The 17,678-nt window shown below is 38.7% G+C and overlaps 1 protein-coding gene across 1 annotated transcript in view; it reads left to right on the top strand.

Moving 5' to 3' along the window:
• Positions 1 to 3,412: 3,412 nt before the first annotated feature.
• HAAO (3-hydroxyanthranilate 3,4-dioxygenase) overlaps positions 3,413 to 17,678 on the top strand; it is a 32,881-nt gene continuing 18,615 nt past the window's right edge. The window contains exons 1-3 of the mRNA XM_005416187.1: positions 3,413 to 3,515; positions 7,510 to 7,588; positions 16,135 to 16,218. Of these exons, the coding sequence (XP_005416244.1) occupies positions 3,436 to 3,515; positions 7,510 to 7,588; positions 16,135 to 16,218 (243 nt within the window). The 5' untranslated portion in view covers positions 3,413 to 3,435. The remainder of the gene's footprint in view (positions 3,516 to 7,509; positions 7,589 to 16,134; positions 16,219 to 17,678) is intronic.

Below are 17,678 nucleotides of genomic sequence, written 5' to 3'. Positions count from 1 at the left end.
GTCCGCAGTTCCGTCCTCCAGGGACGAGACAGACGGGGCCAGGCCCCGAGTCGTGCGGGGTCGAGCTCCCCGACGGCCTTCGGTAAAGGCTTGGGCCGCTGGGGCAGCGAAATTCAGGCTCACGCTCACGGGCAGCCGTGGGGTGATGATGCACCCTCGGTCGTGCTCAGGACCAGGCCGCAGGGAAAAATGAGCAGTTACTGGCAGGGAACTAAATGTTGATATCTGTAGCATCACCGCTGTGTGCGACACGAGAGGTGCCTGGCACTCTCATAACAAGTGTTTGTTCAACTCTGCACATGCATTGTTAAAGTATACCTCCAACGTGGATTTATTCTGCAGTCAGATCTGTCCTACCTTACATAGCAAAAAGATGGTAAACATAATCGTCATAAGCAGATAATTAAACCCAAGTGTGACTCCACTGCTTCTCTTCCCCTATGATCCCCATCGTCACTGAGCCAACACTTTTTGAATGGAGAGCAGGTCTTCTCACTTGCCAAGAAAGTTTTTCTCCTTTTGGCATTACTGTGGGCATTATCTAAAATACATTTCTGTCATATATGCCATTGACAGGTGAAGCAGCATGCGAATTACGTGATCCTTGGTGAAGGTGTCTGGCATGGAGAAGAGATCGGGCAGTTCATTTCTTGAGAAAAATTTTTCATCATTTAGGTATACCTATGGCATACCAGAAAACGGCAGCAGCCTTCATTACCCTTAACATCATTATAGGAACAAAAGAGACTATATCACACAAAGATTGCTGCGGGGAAAAAAAAGTAGTATGGAGAATGTAGTTTAAAAAGTATATAGCCCAGTGTCAGTATTTAACTTGTATTTTTTTGTTAACATATCTGACTTGCTGGATGCAAGCTTGTAAATTTAAGCCTTTAATGTGTTTGGTGATTGAGGAAGGTAGAAAAAAAGAGTAAGTGTTGTCCAAAATGCAACTTTTTCCAGTAACCCTTTTTTCCTGTACCCTCAATGCAATAAATGAATTATTTTCATGTAGCAGTTTTGTGCTTCAGTACTCCTGCACTCCTCTGGCAGCAAAAGGTTACACATCAAGTCCTTACTTTTGCATAAAAGGAAGGATCAGGGCCAGAAGGGAGAACAGAAACCCCAGGTGCTGGAACAGGCTTTGATGGATGTGAAGAGCCATCATGAAGCAGACTAGCAAGTAAAATCCAGGCCCCAATCAATTCCTGAGGTGTATGAGATGAACTTATTTACTTGGGTGTCACAAAGGCAGCAACGCTGTTCTTTGTATTGTGCCTCTCCAACACCCTCCACAGAAATAGAGTTTTATAACCTTTCATACCATGCAGTTATCTGCATTTCCTAGTCCCACTATTATATGCATGAAGTGGCAATTAGCTTCATTTTTCAGAACCTACTGGTTTTCAGAAGGCTTCAGAAAATGCTACCCTGCTACCCTAATAGCCTCAGCCTCATAGAAATGGTGAATTTTTTAAGTGTACTTTGTTTCCTTCCTGAGTAGGTTTAACTGTCAGGTTTTGATACCTCATACCAGCCACAAAATGGATTTATGAGCCTGCAACTGAAGAAGTTTTCTCTGCAGGTAATAGTACCTTGTATTCTGCATGGTGGGATAAAGTGGAGACTATGGATTAGAGCAGTAGTTGTGGACAAGAGCCTTGCAGTTAAAACTGGTACTTTAATACCATGATGAACAAGGATTGGCTCAATCAATTCCAGGATCTGTGTTTTTTGCTGCTGTGACTCTGGAGATTCTCTTGGCTTTCATGCCCAACAAATGGAGTCCTGCTCTGCAATACAAGATACTAATGATGGGGCAGAGCTTTACAAAACCACGGTCATTAACTAGTGTCTGCACTTCTCCAGTCCTTCCGGTCTGGGTCATAATCCCTTAAGTGAAAGTGCATTTTAAATAAAAGCTCTTTTTCCTTCACAGCTAAGAACAGAACTGCCAGCAGCCTGCAGAACAAAAAGTGCCAAAATGTACCTGTCTGTAAGTTCAAAACCAGGCCTTATGTGTTTACTGTGTGGTGGTGTCTCACTGCAGCCAGAAATTGCTAGAAATTTCATGTGCTACATAAGTGATGTGGTGGTGGTGTTTTGCAGTAGAATGAAATAATAACTACTTTGGGCTTATTTCAGAGGAAATTACGGCTAGTCCCATTGTGATTGTATCAATAGAGTGGAACTGTAATCCACATGGGGATCTTTTTTCTCAAAATTAATGGATTTTTTTCCTGTTCCATAAATTACATAATGAATTTAAGCTAAACTGCAAAGTGATAGAGACAAAGGTAAAACAGTCACTCTTAGAAATACTTGATAAAAGCACAGTAGCAGCTCAAAGTCACACTCCGTTGCTTTCTTCTGGTGGAAAATTACAACAGTACGAGTTAAAGAACTCCCAGTTTTGTACTGCTCATCATGCTGAATTTTTGGGCCTGTAGCTGCACTGCTCGTAGTGCAAGCCGTGGAGAATGTACCACTCACTTTTAACCAGATCGTTTTATCACCTTATACCCATACACATTCATCCACTAAGTACAGTGTAGATAGCAGTGGAAGAGTGAGATATGTCAAGAGCAAAGTGCTAAGATATTGTAATGTCTTGGGATTTTTTTGTTTACCCACTCATCTCTTATGTATGGAGTCTGTTTATAGATTTATTTATTTAAAAAATTGGGAGTGGCAGGGAACAGAGCGAGCAGTTCTATAGCAACTGTGTATATCTGGAACAGCAACTTGTGATGGAATATAGACTAATAAAGATCTGGAAAGTCTGATTCTTCTCAGTTTCTTTTTTGCCTGACAATTTGATGCACTTTCCCAAAGGGCATCACAATCAGGGTCAGCTCTCCACAAGCCCTGCTGTAACATTGGCAGAGCAGATCAAATTAAGATGAGCATTTATGGACAGCTACTCTTGGTCTTACAATGCAGGAGACATCCATATTTTGGCTCCTTGGCAAAAGAAGATCCCAGTATTTTCAAATAAATACACATACCACTAACATTCAGCCTTAGAATGTTGAAGGGAGGTTTCTGTATTAGATTTGAAAGGAGTGAATGCCCCAGCCTTACCCATTTTTTCTGACTGTGTAACAAGGTCATTTTTGTAGAGGTAACGTTCACCCTTCAGTTGATGCAATAAAGAGAATGAAGAAACCCCCTGTAGACAAAACCCAGTCTCCAGTAAAAATATATATTTTAAAAACACCAGTCAATTATTAGCCAAGCTGCTGGAGCATTAGTGCTCCCTATGAAGTAACCTTTGGCTGATGGACCTGTCCCTTTTGACACTGAAGCCTGAAGACACCTCTCCTAGCAGCCAATCCCCTGAGCACTGGGGTTGGAATCACAGGCAGTCTGCTCATGGAGAAAGCACTCTGCAAATTCTGATATCTCGGGCAAAAGTTTCATAGCTGGTGGACTATGGAGCTTCTTGTGAATGTAAGAAAATGGATAGAAGAAAACAAAACTGCCTTTGTGCCACCTGTTTGCAATAAGCTTATGTAAGTAAATGAAGATTTTTTTTACCAAGTTATTATATATACAAATATTCCTAGCTATATGAGGAACCTGCAACAATGCATACATGGTAAAGATTAATAAGGAACCATAATTCCTCTCAGGCTGCAGCCAGAGTGCTGTTCCAAAGAACAGAAAGTGAGTGAAATCTGATTTGGAATAACTCAGCAGAATCTGCAAAGATTGACTTGAATACAAGATTCTTGTCTCAACTCAAAGTTACTTGTAGGCAGGGAGACTGAGTTAAGAGAATTTGTGTCAGGCTCTGTGACAACAAAATCCTAGAAATCGGAGGAGATGGCATCACATCCAAAACCAAATTACAACCTGAAGTAGCTAAAGCAGCTGAGAATCATTCCAACATCACAGAGGAGCCAAAGCTGCAGGAGCAATCAAAATCAGAAGGCAAAGCAAAGAAAAAGGAAGGGCAGCAGTACCAAAGGATCAGATTTCCAGGGCATTTCCAGGTCTGTCAAGGCAGGAGGGCCGGGAGCTTGAAGGGGCGGTTTACGGCCATTTATTTACAGTATTCTGAGTGCAACAGCCAGTATAAGGAAAAAAAGTGTGGGCATTATGCAGTTGTGTGTACCCCATGCATATGCTCTGTGCCAAAGCTTGTGAACAAATTCCAATGTAAATTATCCAATGTGTCTCAAAGTATTAACAAGGATTTCTTTGTCAGTGAAGCTGAGGAGAAAATACTTTGTCTAAAATGCTGTATGCAGAAAGCTTTCATTAGAAAGTATTCTGTCTAAGGAGTGACATAGACCCAGCTTTTATAAAGAAATGAAAAAGCATTTTCTTTCTATAACTTTAATTAAAAAAACTTTTTTTACAATTTTAGTCATTAAAAAAAATATGGTTCTTGCCCTTCCCTTAAGTGCTATCTCTAATGAAAAGCTGAATGGGCAGTAATGTATCAGTGATATTAATTTCCATTCACTGGGGCAAGGGTTACTTTTCAAAGCAATGGTTACAAGACAAAGGTAAAGAGTACATAATTACTGCCATGTCTGTGTTGAAACTACAGCTGTGTGTAGAACTGAAAAATTCTGAAACTTGAATCACTACAAGTGTTCCCATTTCTTTCATTTTCAAAATGGATTTTAGGAAGCATTTTATGAAGTATATTCATTTCTGAAGCTTACCAATGATAATGGGAAAATTTTAGTATTTTATGTATATGGAATATTCACGTGTTTCTTTCCTTATCAGCACAATGAATTTTCTTTGTGCTTACTACACTGTTCTGCATTGCTTACTAGTAGTTCTGTAAATCTGGAATGTGGCATCTATCATAGACCTTTGCCCATAAACATTTTAAGAAGTTACAGTGAAACAAGAAACATTTTTTGTGATAAAAATTGCATAGTTTTAAACAAAATCCATTTGTCCAACATGGCTTTAGCCTGCGTAGAGGGAGAGTAAAACCATCTACTGCGTGGGTTCTGAGCCTACCACCACCTGCATTTGGTGCTACTTAAATGCTTTCAGGATTTTCCAAAAGGTTTTAGATGATTTTTCAAGAAGCAACTAATAGATTTTCAACATTTTTTCAAAGGCTTGATCCTTCATGTGCTGAGTAGAGATGTATAAGGCAATCTTCTCAGCGTCCTACTGCCTCATGGAAGGCAACCACCTCAAAATTTAAGTAACTTGCTTTGTTTCAAAGGGGACTTAACAGTTAAAACTAGGTCCCACAGCAAATCAGTAGGGCTTTTGGTATCTAAAGTTATTACAGTGTTCAGGCTTTATGACATTGTGTTCCATACATTTAAGAGGATCGCAATTTTTAAATACCTATTTGGGATTGCAACACAAAACCTCAATTCCTCAGTTACTGCCTAATCAGAGTTTTACCAAAGTAAAGAAAATGATGCATCTAATTAAATTGCATCTCTGACATTGTATTTTAATGACACTATCTTGTAAGTTTAAATGCTTTTTAACCTGAATGATGAGCAATTAGTGCAAAATCTACCCCCTTGACACAGCTGATTTTCACAGGTGCTTCTAAAACTCTTCTGAGTTCAGATTATGATGCTTATCAAAAGGACTACAAAGTATGGTCATGGACCATCTGATTCTTTGTAGTCTTACTGTGTTTTTAAAGGGTTACCTGCTGGTATCATTTTCTTTAAGGGGATGAGAAGAGAAATGCAAGAGTATGGAAAACTTTATACTCCATTAATTAGGTCCTCATTCTAACAATAGTACAGTCAAGTAATTTTCACCTCCCTGAAACCTTTACAATACTCTTAACTGCATTTTGGCAGTCTTAACTGACACTTTTCTTTGTTATGATATTTCATAGCAATAAATAATTGTTAAATATAACTAACAATATTTGACAATATTGTTAAATATAACAATATTTAAAGTAACGATATTAACCAGATAACTTCATTTAGCAAGGTGGTCAGACTTACCTCTTGGAGTTCCTGCTCATATTTCATAGCTGGAATCTTTTAATGGTGTCAGTATACATTTGTTAATGATTGAATGATTAACCCATAGCCTGTGTATTACATTAAGCCCTGGTAAATCTATGGGATAATTAATTGTAGATCTGCCAAATTAAGAAGTCAAGCAGTAATTATCAGTATTTTCACTTTTACTTAGTGAACTAATAACGAAACTGAATGTTTATAAAAAAACTAACCCATCTTAACAGCAGATTACAACATACTCACCGATTGCCTTTCTCTTATTTTATTCTTCAGGGTTAATTCTCATTTTTTTCATTAATTATTATCTGTATTGCTGCTGTTTGAGTCATCCTGCCCTTCTTTAGTAGAAGTGTTTGTTAATGCAGAAACATTGCAGTGTGCTGTTGAAAAGGAATATTAAATCTGTGTGGTACAAACAATTTGGATTTCAGTTCCTGATTTTATGATACAGATATGAAGCCCAGTGCTGTAAAATATACAGCTTCCTATGGAGAGAACATTCAATTCTAATTCTTTAGTTTTATTTGACCAACTAATTTGTCACTGTTACTTGTTAACTGCTTTACTAGTCCCAACTGTGTTGGTTATTATCATTTAAATACTCTTCACAGAAGAAGTGAATATGTGTGTGCCACCACTCAGAAAGCCTCTCTCAATTAAGACTTACAAGGTGCTGACACAGGGACACGTTGTTCCTTATGTTTCAGGGGATCATGGCCCTGCTGGTTCCATGTTACTGCCCAGAACCTCCTCATTGCAAAGCAGACGTTAATACACCTCTGTTCACTTGTCAAACAGCAGACCAACAAATTTTGATTCACAGCTAACAGGCCTGATTTTGAGGGGTTTGTTCAGCAAAGGAAAACCTACTACCTTACCTTTATATTAGTGTGAATGGACTGATAGGTAATTGGGGTGATAGCCATTCCTTGTGATAGCTGAGAGGAACGCTCACTGGGGCTCTTAAGAGGGACAGAGTTAAGAAGTGACCTGGAATCTCCTTTTCTGAAATAGCCACAACCACAATGAAACCATTGTAATGTTATTCCAGCTTAGCAAAACCAGTATAAGCAGAACAGAAATTAGCTGACAATTCTTACCATCAGTATCGCTGGTAATTCTACCAATGTGGGGGGAAAAGTATGTTTTTACCTTTGTTAACTTTTAAGAGTTTTACCTTTACATAATCAGCTCAGGTTGAAAAGGCTCTTTTCTAGTTCCTGTCTCTTAGGTAACATTCTTTATCTTTTCAATTCAAAGCTCTTTTCACAGCTGGCAGCTATTGTTGTCCCCTTTTCATAGCTGGAGGCATTGAAACACCAGGAGGGAGGTAGTTGGCCTCAGGTCACCCAACAGGACAGTGCCAGAGCAGAGAGGTGCATCCAAGGTCTATGAGTTCTTGTACTGGCTGTTGCTTTCCACTCAGCATTGTTTCATTGACTCACTGTCCAAAAAGAATTAAACATAATAAATGAAATAAAGAACATCGTGAACAGAAGTAGCTTCAAAATGTCACTTTCTCTTCTAGGCATCGCTATCAGTTAAATGTGATGTTTGTTGGAGGGCCAAATGAAAGGAAGGATTATCATATTGAAGAAGGAGAAGAGGTAACCTATAGGCTGTTTATATTATTCAGATTTAATTTATCTATAATGATTAAACTTTTGAAGCTGTAGATTAGCAATGCCAGTCTCAGTGATGTATTTATTAGATCTACTCATAGGTTTAAACAGAATCGTTCACCAGAACCATACATCATCTGTGCATTTTGTTTGAAACAAGCATGTGAGATCAGATCTGTTTTGCTGTAATTAATTTCCAACAGGAAACTAGAGAAAGTGTTTTGACATATCCAAGTGTCTCATTTCAGCATTTTGGAACAGAACTTTAGGAAGGTAATGATATTTTTAAACAATATTTGATTGCAGAAAATTGGTCTGTATTTCAAAAGTAACTTTGGTATTCAAAAATCAAAAATATTTTAATTCACTAGAAATTATCTTTTTTGTGGACTTTGTGAGAATCATCAGCTTTTCAGCTTTCATTTGAGTTTGGAAAGAATAGAGTCTTTAAATATTTTTAACATCATTCCCCTGTGCTCAAAGCCATTCCACTGGTGGCTCAAAGTCATTCCAACTTTGAGTTGTGAGTAGCCATTGCACCAAATGCAGCATGGAGGAAGAAAGAGTAGAAACCTAATAAAATTGTAACAATTTACTCCTTCTTTATTTGCTGCATTTTTTTTTTAATTGCTTGCTCTGCCTGGGGACTTCTCCACCACTGGCTCTGAAAGAATCCTAAGAGAAATTGATTACTAGAGGCCTGGAAGTAAGGGTATCAGGATAGAGACAATTTTCCTTGCTTCCCAGCAGAATAATTTAGCTTCATGTCATTCCAATGGCATTTGGCAACCTAATTTTAAATATCTTTGGAAAGTCAAGCCTAAGCATCTACATAGTTTAAGGCAGAAGTGGGTAAAGTTTCTATAAATCCTTTTGAAGAGAAAGAAAAATTCATTTATTTATCATTGAATCACTTCTCCCCAAACCCACTCCAGCATTTCACAAAAGTCTTCCCTGATTTCCTGTTCTAACTGTGCTGTGCAGGTGTGTGTAGTCCTTACAGACACACAGTTCTGGAAGAGCAGGTGCTGAGTTTTCCCTGGGTGACTCCCACCTGTGCTGGATTGTCACTGCCACCTCCCAGCCCACCTGTGGCTGTGGGCACAGGCACATCCATGATGTGCCAGGTTACCAACACAGTCCACTGTGTCCCTTCTCATGGGCAGTGCAGGGAGGGCTCTGGCAGCACCTGGGACCAGGCAATCATGCTGCTTGGGATTCCTTAAAACCAAAGTTAGGCTGATTTAATTTAACTTTTTTGTTTGTTTGTTTTTCATGTTGCAAGATATTCCTGTATTTGTAAATAACATGGCCTACCCATTTATAAATTCTTTATATGACTTCTCAACAATATAAAGTTAGCCATATCTATGAAGGCATAACTTTTAATTTACTGTTGCATATTGATATTGTTGCTAACTCAAGTGGAAACAAGGTTTTTTAGGTATCAGTACATGCTCATTTACATAGTAAGCTTCCCACAATTACTCAGAAACCAAAAATGGAAACATAACAACCCTATAACATCAGAAACTTGGCAATACACACATCAGAAGCATTATCAGTTATGTACCAGTTTAACATATGGGCCAATTTTATTCAGTTTTATAAAAGTACATTATAGTTATTCATTGCATTTTACCAGCTTTTTATCAGACACATTTACATCTTCCTGTGAACTAACTTAGAACCATGTTTCTCATTAGAGAAGAATTGTGAGGTAGAGAGTATCCTAGCAAAAGGGCATATTCCTAAATTAGACTTGGGATTAAAAAAAAAAGCATTCAAAGCCACATTCAGCTCATTATTTTGTCAGAAAAAGGGTAATTTATAGTTCTGGGTGATAATTTGAAGGCAGACTATATAGACATACTGTCAGCAGGCCAAATCACGAATGTGAAAACCCACAAATTCTTCAGGCAAATTTAGCTGATGCTGTTCTGCTGTTAGTATTCCCATAGCAAAGAAGGGTTGGTTTGGAGAGAAAGTTAAATTTAGGATTGTTTATATCTGTCCACTCACTATCTCATGCCTGTTATCACACAGTTTATGGAGTGTCCTGTGGCAGAACTTGTGCTTGAAAGCCTGCAGTTCACAGCAGCAAGGGGTTGGCACGCAGAGATAAGGGCTGAGGAGCATCCTCCTGCTCCCGAGCTGCTCTCTGCTGGTGCCATTAACGTGCAGGTGTATCAGGAAGATTAGGTCTGACCGGCTAATTAGGAAGAAAAAAACCCAGAGGCTTGATTTGAAGTCTCTTCAAAGCCTTTTAGAATTGTCTCCTGAACCCATTTAGGCTAAAATGACAGCTAGTCTAGCACAATTTCTTTCCTCCTCTCAACAAGCAGGCATTTTCTAAATAACCCTTATATTTTGTTCCTTCTTAGTTTTCTCTATAGCTCTTCACAGCCTTCTTAAACTTCTGTGCAGTACTTCTTTGCCACCATTCTGCACAAAAAGAGTCTCATACCTGAGACTGTGTTACATGGGACATGTTTTTTAAAGAGAAATATGAATCTGTAACTTAGAGTTAAACCATTCACAGTCTTCAACTGGAATTTACCAGGAAGTCATATTAATTCTTATTTTTGAAGTTCTCTTTTGCTCCCTTCTCCATCAGAATAGAGGTAGAGTCAGCAAACATCTACTCAGACATTCTCTGCCTCTAAATCAGACTAATTCAAAATGAAATGCTATGGGAAATGCATCTTCTGTTGGAACATGGCAAAAAAGGGCTGTGAGGATGGACCTATATATCCAACACCGACAGAACTTTCTAGGAGGTGTTTGTGCTACATAATGAGTTTGAAGGGTTTCAAAAGAATCATTATTCTGATGTGCCTCATTTTTCGAGAGAGTTTTGGTTTCCATGGACTAGTGACCATTCTTGTGCAGTGAACTTGATGAGGCCGCTGAAAATTTCTGTGGCAGTCCTGATGTGATCACAGAATTGCAGAATCACTAAGGTTGGAAAACACTGCCAAGATCATTGAGTCCAACATTTGACTGAAACCACCTTGTCATCTAGACCATGGCAGTGAGTGTCATGTCCAGTTTTTTCTGAACACCTCCAGGAATGATGACTCTACCACCTGGGCAGCCATTTCAATGCCTGACAGCCCTTTCCATGAAGAAATTCTTTCTGCTGTCCAACTCAAGCCTCCCTTGGCACAGCTGGAGGCTATGTCCTCTTGTGCTCAACCCCTCACAGCTATGGGGTAGCAGGTACTAGGCAACACTCCTCAACATATCTTTGTCTTGGATTTTTCATCATACCATAGAATTTGTGACAAGATGAGTTTCAGTGTTAACATAGCCTACGGGCTTCATGGTGTATTTACTGAGTTTTTACTTACTTGTAAAGCCTGAGGGTAGGAAAAAAGAAACAAACCTTCTTCCAAAGAAATAAGTGAAAACTCAAGGGGACCATATATTTTGGAGAAAGTTAATGACAGAGAAACCCCACGATCATAACAAATCCTAGCTCTAGTACAAGAATTCAGAATTTATTTACTGCATTGTGTGGGCTGCTTTGGGGAAAAGTGAGATATGCTAACAGCTAAATCTAGGATTACAAAAGTAGTTAGGCTACTATCTCTTTACCTTCCTCAGTCCACCATTTACACATAGTGAATCTCAACTGACTGATTTAGCTGACTTTGGTTTCTTAACAATTTACATTCTGATGTTGAGTCTATGTAAAACAGCACAGTTCCATGCAGAGAAATTCAAATCAGCCTTTCATCCACCACCTGCAACACATTTGCATTGGCACAAACCCCACTTGAATTTAGAAGTCCCACTTCTCACTGTGCTGTATTTTACCCTAAGTTTCTGCTCTCAGCATCATAGGTTGTTTCCTATGGATAGAGCCACCTAATTATTGGCACAGCCCCACAGACCAAAGCCCTCATACTGCAGTCCTAAAGAGAACGCTCAGAGAAGGAGTTCCCCCTCCTTTGATCATCTTGGTGAATCTCTTCAGCTTCTTCTAGCACATTCACGTGGTTAGACTGAGATACAACTTCATGCTTTGAAACATGATACAGGTTAGAGGTCACATCTGCCACATCTTATCTGAGTTTTCTTGACCTGAGTTTTGATTTCTCTTTCTCTCCCTCTTCCACAGACACCACAAGTAGGACTTGACTCCAGTTTCTCACAGATTATCTGCCTAAATGCAGCCTGACCCCTTCTAGTGTGTGCTGCTCTCCAGTCAGCATGCTTTTGAGAAACTCTCCCCTCTCAGATCAATTTGCCCTTGGCGTTTTATAAGGACAGTGAATGTCTGAAAACAAGGGGGAAGTGGGGCTAGGTGAGCATGCCCATAGGTTGTTTTGTGGTGCTTATATCCCAAATAAATCTGAGAACCTGAATCACAACAAAGCAAGAGAAACATTTTTGCTTCTTTATATTTAAATAACCCCACGTTTATCTGGTAAAGACTCTTGGAATATTTTAATAAGAAACAAAGCTCCTATTAAAATGTAATAAGAATGATGATCCTTTTCCATCAGAAGGAGATTGTGTCTTCAGAAATAGTTTTACTGCATAAGATTGTTGGTATGAGTTTTGGCTAGTATTCAGGTCTTTCAGATGACATGTAAATGAGCAGAGGAAAGTAAAAAAAACAAACCACACCAAAAGCCCTCAACATAGTTTTCTCTACCTTCCTCATCTGTTGGTCTTGTAGACTTCTGATGGCTGAAAAACCCTTGTGATGAGAAAGGGAGAAAATTGTTTTTCTGTACTCAAATAGATCAGTCACCACTGAAGTCTGGAGAACACCCAGGCTCTACTCCCACATCAGAATTTGATTTGCTCTGCAAATTAATTTAATGCTTAGCCATATAACAAGCAATACCAGCCAGGATATACCAAGCCAGAGCCTAATCCCAGAAGTGGCTGAGCAATCCCAAATTCTATTTTTAGATGCAGGCAGAACTGAAAGTATCCTGCTACTTTAGAGGTCTGTAAGTAAGCTGTCAGTTATCAAAGCCCTCATGGAGCTCCGAGTTTCTGTGTCTAGACAGAGTTCGATATCAAAGGTGGATCCAAATTAAATTACATACACTGCTGTACATGAAATAAAATAGACTTGTGGGTTTTTTAGTTAGTCAATACAAACCAATTACAAATCCCGTCTTCTTCCAGTACTAGATGCTTCTTTGTTTACTCTGCTAGGATACACATACCTGGATGAAGGAGCAATTCTCACCATGCTGATATAGTGAGGATGTTAGTGCTTCTTTTAAGGTGTTACCCACTGGTTCTACTACCCTGTTGAAATTTTAGTCAAGACAAGCAGCTTCAGCAATGCTTCCACTGGTGGCAACAATGAATTCCTACCTCTGTGCATCTCCTTGCCTCCAGAAATGCCAACATAATTTATTCTATGAGTATTCATAATTGAATGGAATATCCCTGTACAGACTTGAGAGTGGTTCAGCACTGGCCACTCTACCTTCCCCTGCAGGCATAATACTATCAGGTTTGAAGCATGATCAAAAAGGGTGAAGCAGACTAAGGAAAGAGGATGTATTTCTCCTACAGCAAAGAAAATTTAAGGGAAATTAAGTTAGTTTTAAAAAACCCTCTCAGTCTTAAGGTGTTTTCATTTGAGTTTCATAGGTATATCTGCAGTTTTAATGATCATTTTGAGTAATGTTATGAAATAATGTTATGCTTGGGGCAAAGAAGCACTCCTAGGTGCTTCATAACTTCTGGAGGTTAGATGAGCATTCACAAAGGTGGTGTTTTTAGTGTAATCATAATGAGAAGATACCACATAGTAAACAGAAAACTAAGCAAAATGCTGAAGTCTGGAAAAGAAGAAGAAGAAAGGAAGAAGATACAATAATAAATAAATAAGCACATTTAGTAACAAAGGATAAAAAGAATGGTGAACAACCTTTGTTTCTTCCTTGAGACACATTTTTCACCCAGAAAGAGACAAAATTCATGCCCAATTGTGAGCTATTATGCAGTAGCAATATACAAATCTAGGCTTTTCTACAAGAAGAGATATATTCATTGCATGTAACAAGAGGCCTTGTCATTAATAACATGTTGATAGAGCAGAAATATTGCACATTTCCTCAGTTTTTAGTACTGCTGGGGAGAATGGATACTAGATCATTCCAGTAAGAACAGTGCAGCTGGGAAAGCTTATATTTTCAAGTGGTATAAATTCTATTGTTTTACTATCCTATAGGAGAATAAGTGTGTATATTTGTGTATATGCATACATATACATCTGAATCTTCTAACTTTTTGATTTTTTTTTTCCAAGAGAGACTTAGAAAAAGATTATATTTGCCCAAAAGGCAAAAGTCAGTCAGTATGGAGAAAAAAGAAGTTTCCAAGAAAAAGACAGTACTGTGTTGCCAATCTGGCCTCTGAAATGGGCATGCACTGTAACTCACCGAGATATTAAATAGCTGACAGTTTCCTTGATAAAAAGTTCAGGTTATATTATAAGCAATGCAGTATATTCACTAATTGCTGCCACTTGTCTTAATCACAGTTACATCAGATGATTTATGGATGACTGAAGCACTCAGGCAATTTAAAAGAAAAAAAGTTTTGAAGAATAGACCATAATTTTCAGTGAAAGGTACTATTTAAATTCAGTCAGAAAAACACATTCATTGACAATGTGTAGCCCACGTCATTCCTCCTCTCCCACTGCAAAACAGTTCTTTTAATTCATAACTGACTGTTCATAGTCTTTCCTTGTGGCTGTGATGCTTTGCCTCTGAACTGGATAGCTGACATCCACTCTCAAGTTTTTCATTTCCAGTAAGGTTTCTCAGCTGCATGATTCATGTCAGAACCAGGATAATCTCTACCTCTGTTGTCCTTTTCCTCCTCTACATGTCCTGTGCATGCGTTCAGTAATAGCTGCCCCAGTAGCTACGGGGGAAATAACACTCCAAAACTCAAGATTTCCAAAATGATACTTTAGGTTTCAGCATTATCAGTGCATAAGACCCACAGCTGGTGGGACAATCCATCTAGATCATACAGTCTTAGATGAATCTTCTATGAACTGAAGGAGAGGCCATTTCCCCACTGAGATCACTCTGTCACACAGGGAACAGCTGGCCCTGCCCAGTGGAAGGGGGGCTGCTGTAGCATTGGGTGCTGCCCTTTGGAAATTCCAAGGAAAGCCAGAGCAAAGCAGCAATGGGAATAGGCTGCAGTGAGGATCAGTAGCCTGGCACTGTGGCCTTCTAGACAGGAGTTATAATTTATCTGTAGTGATGTCCCTGGCACAAGGTGAACTTTTCACTCGTGTAAAAGCTCTCAGCATGAGCTTTTCTCCAGTGTATCTTCAGTTCTCCCTATTGTTTTGTTCCCTTGACAGCATACTTATTATTTCTCACGTTCACAGAGGTGTTTCTTCAGTCCCAGGGGGCATGAATTAATATTTCAAAACTCTTTCAGAAATAATACTGGTTAAAAAATTGATTAAGCTTTTCTAATGTTGGAAAGAGTTCATTTCAGGAGGTTTTCATTCTCCAGTGGTTTCTTCTTTCCCCTATTTATTTTTCATTTTGATGAAATTGTAGTGACTTGCTATAAATAAGGGATTTTTTTAATTATAGTTCTAACTTTGAATCATGTTTCAGACTACTTCAGCTGCACTTACATTCTGGTTTCTAGATGTGGTAAAGAGAACATGGAAAGCATGGCAAAAGTGACTTCTGGAAATATTATTGCTCTGCACTACATAAAGATGAGGGGGAATGTGCCCATTATTTCAGGTCAAAGATACAGATCTGCTTACAGATGATAACCCAGTTCTGTCATGAAACATGAGGAGCTGAGCATCTCAGAGCCGCCACAAAGCAGAGCTGGTTTTGGTCTGAAAACAGCCATGAAAAGGTCATCAAAGACAGAATTTTGCGTTCAGTGGGTCTGTCCTTATACACACTTAGAATGTAACCCTTTTGCATATACACAGTGGGAAGAGCAGCAGCTGTTGCTGGATTTGAGGGTATCCACAAAAGTAAAGCAGAACATCTTCCAAATGGGCAATTCTTCCCAAATGAGAAAACACCATTAAAAAAATGAAAAAGTACACAAAAAACTAATGTGTGCATATTTGGAGCTTATTTGGAGAATTGGCATATAATGTGATTGATTAAAAACTCTGCTACATCTGAAATTAAGCTTTCTATATTGTGTAATTAATGGATGCCTGAACTGTAATGTTGAGCCCTCCAAAAAATAATTCCAAGGGTAAAACCAGGACAGTGGAATTCCACCAGGTCCAGAGGATAGCTCTATATACAGTTACAGACCTCTTGGATAGATTGTTAATTCTTAGCAAGATAATAGAAATAATACATATTCTGTAACTTTTTTAAAATCAGCAGATTTTAGAAGCCAGTTTTTGTTAGAAAAAAATCTACAAATACTTGCAACATCAAATTGAATGTATTTATACATGTATTCTTTGTATAGAGAATATAAAGTACAGAATGTTTTGGACTAGCTGTCTTAATGCTATATTCTTATTTCTTCAGCTTTTTTACCAGATTCAAGGAGATATGTGTTTGAAAATAATTGAAAATGGGAAACACAAAGACGTTGTCATCCGAGAAGGGGAGGTAAAAGGATTGTTGTTCTGTTATACTTGTACATAAGTATGTTAAATGAATGTTTTATGTGTTATTTAGAAACCAATTTATTCCTGCTGTGCAAGAAATGTCATCAGCATTTATTAAAAAAACAAAAAGCTTGAATGGAGTATAGAAAATTTTAAGTAAATAGTAGGAAATTACAATAAACTGTGTTCAACATTTGACTGTTTCAATAACAGATAAAAATCCCTCTGAACAACTGGGGCATCTATTCAGATAGTCATAGAACATACTGAGAGAAGTTCTTATTCCCCTGCATTGCATGGGATCTGCCATGTGAATTCAGCTGGATCAGTCTTTTATTTACACCTTGCCAGGTACACACCGCTCACCCACCCACATATGCCATTAAGCAAACTGCCTAAACTGAGGAATTGAAATGATTCATACAATTTCAGCCTTCTTTAGTCCTCACAGCTCGCCTTTCCAACACAGTAGGACAGCTTTAAAAGAGCAGTTTACAAATAAAATGTATCCAGTTTTTCCTTACAGTAGTACACTTGCTAAAGCATAGATTGCAGTGCTTTTACCGAGAGCATGAATAGACACTGGCTGTTACTACCACTTAGATGTACTACAACTGCCACTCATGGTTATTGACACAAGCTTGGACTGCACTCAAGTCTTGGAAAGGATTATATTAGGTCTAGTGGAGGCAGCTTTTAAAATGGAAGGCATGTTAAACCCAATAGCTTAATGCCATTGAAAGCATTACAACTTTTCCAGTGACGAAACAGAGCCACATTTTCCAACTATGAGGTTCTGGTATTACACTTCTGGAGTGCACCCAGCTGAGATCTCAGCGTGTAAAAGAAGTGCTAATGAAAAGGAGCACACAATACTGGGTGGGAAGACTGACACTAGTAGGCACTGAGGCACCCTCATTAGCTGTTTTGTAGACAAACTCTAATGACTGCCCAGCCTTAGCGGAAAAATCTGTACTGCTGAAGAATACAGGCTTACCAGCTAGCTAGCTGCTAGGAAAGGGTTTATTCTCAAGCTTCAGAAATAGACTTCTCTTAACCACATGTTGCCTATTCACTTTGTCACTTGCGTGACTAAATACCCCCTCATATTTGTTATTTATTTTTGGAGAGAGTAGCACTCTTCATCATGCAATCAAAGGTGCTCACTGTGTTGGGAGGATACATGTGGCTGATTAGTTTAGACATTTTATTGAGCAGACAAAAAAATCTGCTTTTTTATTTCCATTTCAGTTACTCAGAAATTGCAGTAAGTTTATAAATTTCACATGAGCAATTGATGAGATTTTCATTTCAATTGTGTCTAGCAATGATGATCAAACCAGGAGGAGAGAACTTGGCTGCCATCAAGGCAGTGCGGATTGCAGTCACTGTGTCATCATTCACAGAGAAAGCAAGAAACAGTGTTTGCAGGGCTGTGGGTACCACAGGGTGCAGCTGCCA

The sequence above is a fragment of the Geospiza fortis genome, unplaced genomic scaffold (assembly GCF_000277835.1).
Source record: "Geospiza fortis unplaced genomic scaffold, GeoFor_1.0 scaffold41, whole genome shotgun sequence".
NCBI lineage: Eukaryota > Metazoa > Chordata > Aves > Passeriformes > Thraupidae > Geospiza > Geospiza fortis.
This window is presented reverse-complemented; position numbering and strand designations above follow the sequence as displayed.